We start from the raw sequence: 2,821 nt of genomic DNA, 5'->3' as shown, positions 1-2,821 counted from the left end.
TGTGTTTGGCGTGCGTCAACAGACTTATAATACGTAATACCCTGATTTTGAATCACCTGCATCGAAAGATCAAGAGTTGCGTTTGCAATGCAACATGTTTATTCGTCTATTTAAGTCACAAAAACAATAACATGTAAAATGATATGGTATATATATGGTTTGCTATGCAAGACTGTTGATGACACACACAAAGACACAGATACACACAAACAGACAGACACACACACACGCTGCAAATAATCAATGGCGATTTAACACACTTTCAGCAGCGTACCGCCTCACACTTTTCACAAGCCAAAAACCCATCCGCCTCAGCGCGTCATTGATTAGACATAAAGCAATTCCTTTGTATGCTGGCGACTGCGTGGCTCCGTGTGTGTCGCTAGAAGGTTCAGGCGGATTGACTCGGGTCCTCGGGACAAATTAATAGAGAGCTATCTATCAGTTAATTACCACAAACCCAGAGTCAGCCCCGCGTCAACGCCTCCTAAGAGTTTAGCTACCAAGACAAAAACACACTCACTGAAACACAATAAGTGCGTCAACGCAGCCAAACACAGCTTCCATAAGCTTTCTCAATATTTAAAATAATGTCATATTGATCCTGGAAAATATTGTATATCTTCTATTTATTATATGTTTATTCTGTTATCTATTTTCCGCAGATGTTCCATCCCTCAGCCCCGAAATGCACAGCTTGAGGATGTTACTACATGTGCTGGCAGCAAATTAATATTTTCATGACGTAAAAATATATTTTTGAACTTGATTCTTATCCTCCCGCGCATGGACTCTGTTTACTGGACTCGGTGGACTCTGTTGGGAACAACAAAAAGCTGATGAGTTGGGCAAAATAAGCTCATTCTGGTCCCAGATCACCAACACACACACACCAACACACGCGCGCGCGCGCATAGACACATGGGCCCTTATCTTATAAGAATGGAAAAAGCCAGAGACAGGATTACAACAAAGACAATGATGAATTCAACTGCAGGGAATTCCAGAGGAAGGTTTCAGTTCTGTCATACCACTGGCTACTCCACTGTCAGATTCAAGACAGCTGCAGACAATAGCCTACTGTTCCAATGACGAGGCACCAAACAATCTTAAAATAGCCCCTATAGATAAAGAGTAAAGGGAGAGAGAAAGATAAATAAAAGGAAGTGGGTATTACCGAGGGTTCGCTCACCTGCGAGCCTGAGCGTGCTCATGCGTGTGAACTCAGGCTCCTGCAGCCACTTCCACATCCGGCGGAAGGTCTCCCGGCCGGACTTGAGCTTGGACCAGGGCTTGGGGTTCCGGAGCAGGTCTGACAGTGTCCCCTGGGACCGACACAACACCCTCTGGGCGAAGATAGCCTGGGGGATGGAGTAARGCTTCAGCTCTGTGGTGATCCTCTGCGCTACTTCTTTGGTGTTTACTTCTTCCATTTGACCCGTCGAATTGCCGTCGGTACCGCCACCACCACCAACCCCCTGGACTTGAACCCCGGGCCCTGAGGCGTGGCTCTGGGTGTTGTTGTCCCGGGGGTTCCCGTGACCCAGCACGTGCCCCGAGGCTCCGAGGTGGGCATGGGGGTGGTGGTGATGGAGGCCGTTTATATGGAGCATGTTCCCCGAGGAGGTGAGGTGCTGGTCGGCGTGTCTGGCCAGCATGGTGGGGTGATGAGCCTCGAACCCACCGGGAGTCAACTGCATCTTCTCCCCCGGCATGGAGGCTGAGACCCCGGGGTGGGCATAGGGAGGCAGGCCGGCCTGGGAGCTGTGTAGGCCGGCCAGGCCAGAGCCAGACAGTGGGGAGAGGCTCTGTCCCATCCCAGGGGCGTCTTTGTGGTGGTATGGGGAGTAGAGGTTGTTGATCGGCGCCAGCCCCCTCTCGTCCCTCATAAACGTAAAGCTGCCGGTGACATTACCAGGGAGTCGCTGATGATGATTATGAGGATGATGAGGATGGTGGTGTGGATGATGATGATGATGGTGATGATGAGAGAACTTGTCTGCTACAGTGGAGATGGGGGGTAGGGGAGGCTGGAGAGGTGTGAGGGTGGTGTAGGWGCTTGCGCTCATTCCAGGGGGGGCCTCGCACATACTCATGGCGGGGTGCAGGTGATGACCGGGGTGTCCAGTGTTGTGTCCGTGATGGGAGTGGTATTCTCCCCCGTCTAGCAGGCTCGTCATGCCCATGGAGCGGTGCGCCAGCCCTCGGCCCCCACCCGGGCGGGGGTGTGGGCTGTGGCCGACTAGCAGCTCTCCTGGACCGGCCACAGACTCATGGCTCAGGTCGCCGAGGCTCTCCATGGACAGTTGCGCGTTCATAATGCTTGGCGACCATCTATGTGACCTGGGWGAGGYATGGATGTCCACAGAACAGTCCAGAGTCCTCACGGCGGGAAAGTTCCCTCCCAGTCTGTTGGTTTGTTGTGGTGGTTTGTTCTGTCTCCTGAATCCTGGTTGATGGACGTTTTTTGTATCCTTTTTATGGCTGGTGTTTTCTTCCTCTTGTCTTTGTTGATTATTTTCTTTCCTCCGATTATATATTTTCTTTCCCTTTTAGACTCGTTTTATTGATACTACATTATATTTTTTGCTTCCTCTCGGTTGTGTCTCGAGCCCCCCCGCCTGTCCTTGCGCTCCGGTTGGGTCCTGCGCCATCTCTCTCTCCGTGGCTTTTCTCGTGCTGCTCGGTTTCTCCACACCTCCGTTTCACGGCTGCCGATCCCGAACATACACACATGCGCACGGGCGACCTTCCATCCCCTCCCACCACAAACACACACACACACACACACACACACACACACACACACACACACACACAC

General features: G+C 51.6%; 1 protein-coding gene across 1 annotated transcript; it reads right to left on the bottom strand.

The window, feature by feature from the left end:
- Window positions 1-1,177: 1,177 nt before the first annotated feature.
- LOC112079955 (hepatocyte nuclear factor 6) lies at window positions 1,178-2,751 on the bottom strand (the record flags this gene model as incomplete). The annotated part of the gene is made up of 1 exon (XM_024145756.1): window positions 1,178-2,751. A coding segment is annotated over exon 1 (1,141 nt), but the record flags the coding sequence as incomplete, so codon positions are not given.
- Between the last annotated feature and the right edge of the window lie 70 nt (window positions 2,752-2,821).

The sequence above is a fragment of the Salvelinus sp. IW2-2015 genome, unplaced genomic scaffold (assembly GCF_002910315.2).
Source record: "Salvelinus sp. IW2-2015 unplaced genomic scaffold, ASM291031v2 Un_scaffold10493, whole genome shotgun sequence".
Classification (NCBI taxonomy): Eukaryota; Metazoa; Chordata; class Actinopteri; order Salmoniformes; family Salmonidae; genus Salvelinus; species Salvelinus sp. IW2-2015.
This window is presented reverse-complemented; position numbering and strand designations above follow the sequence as displayed.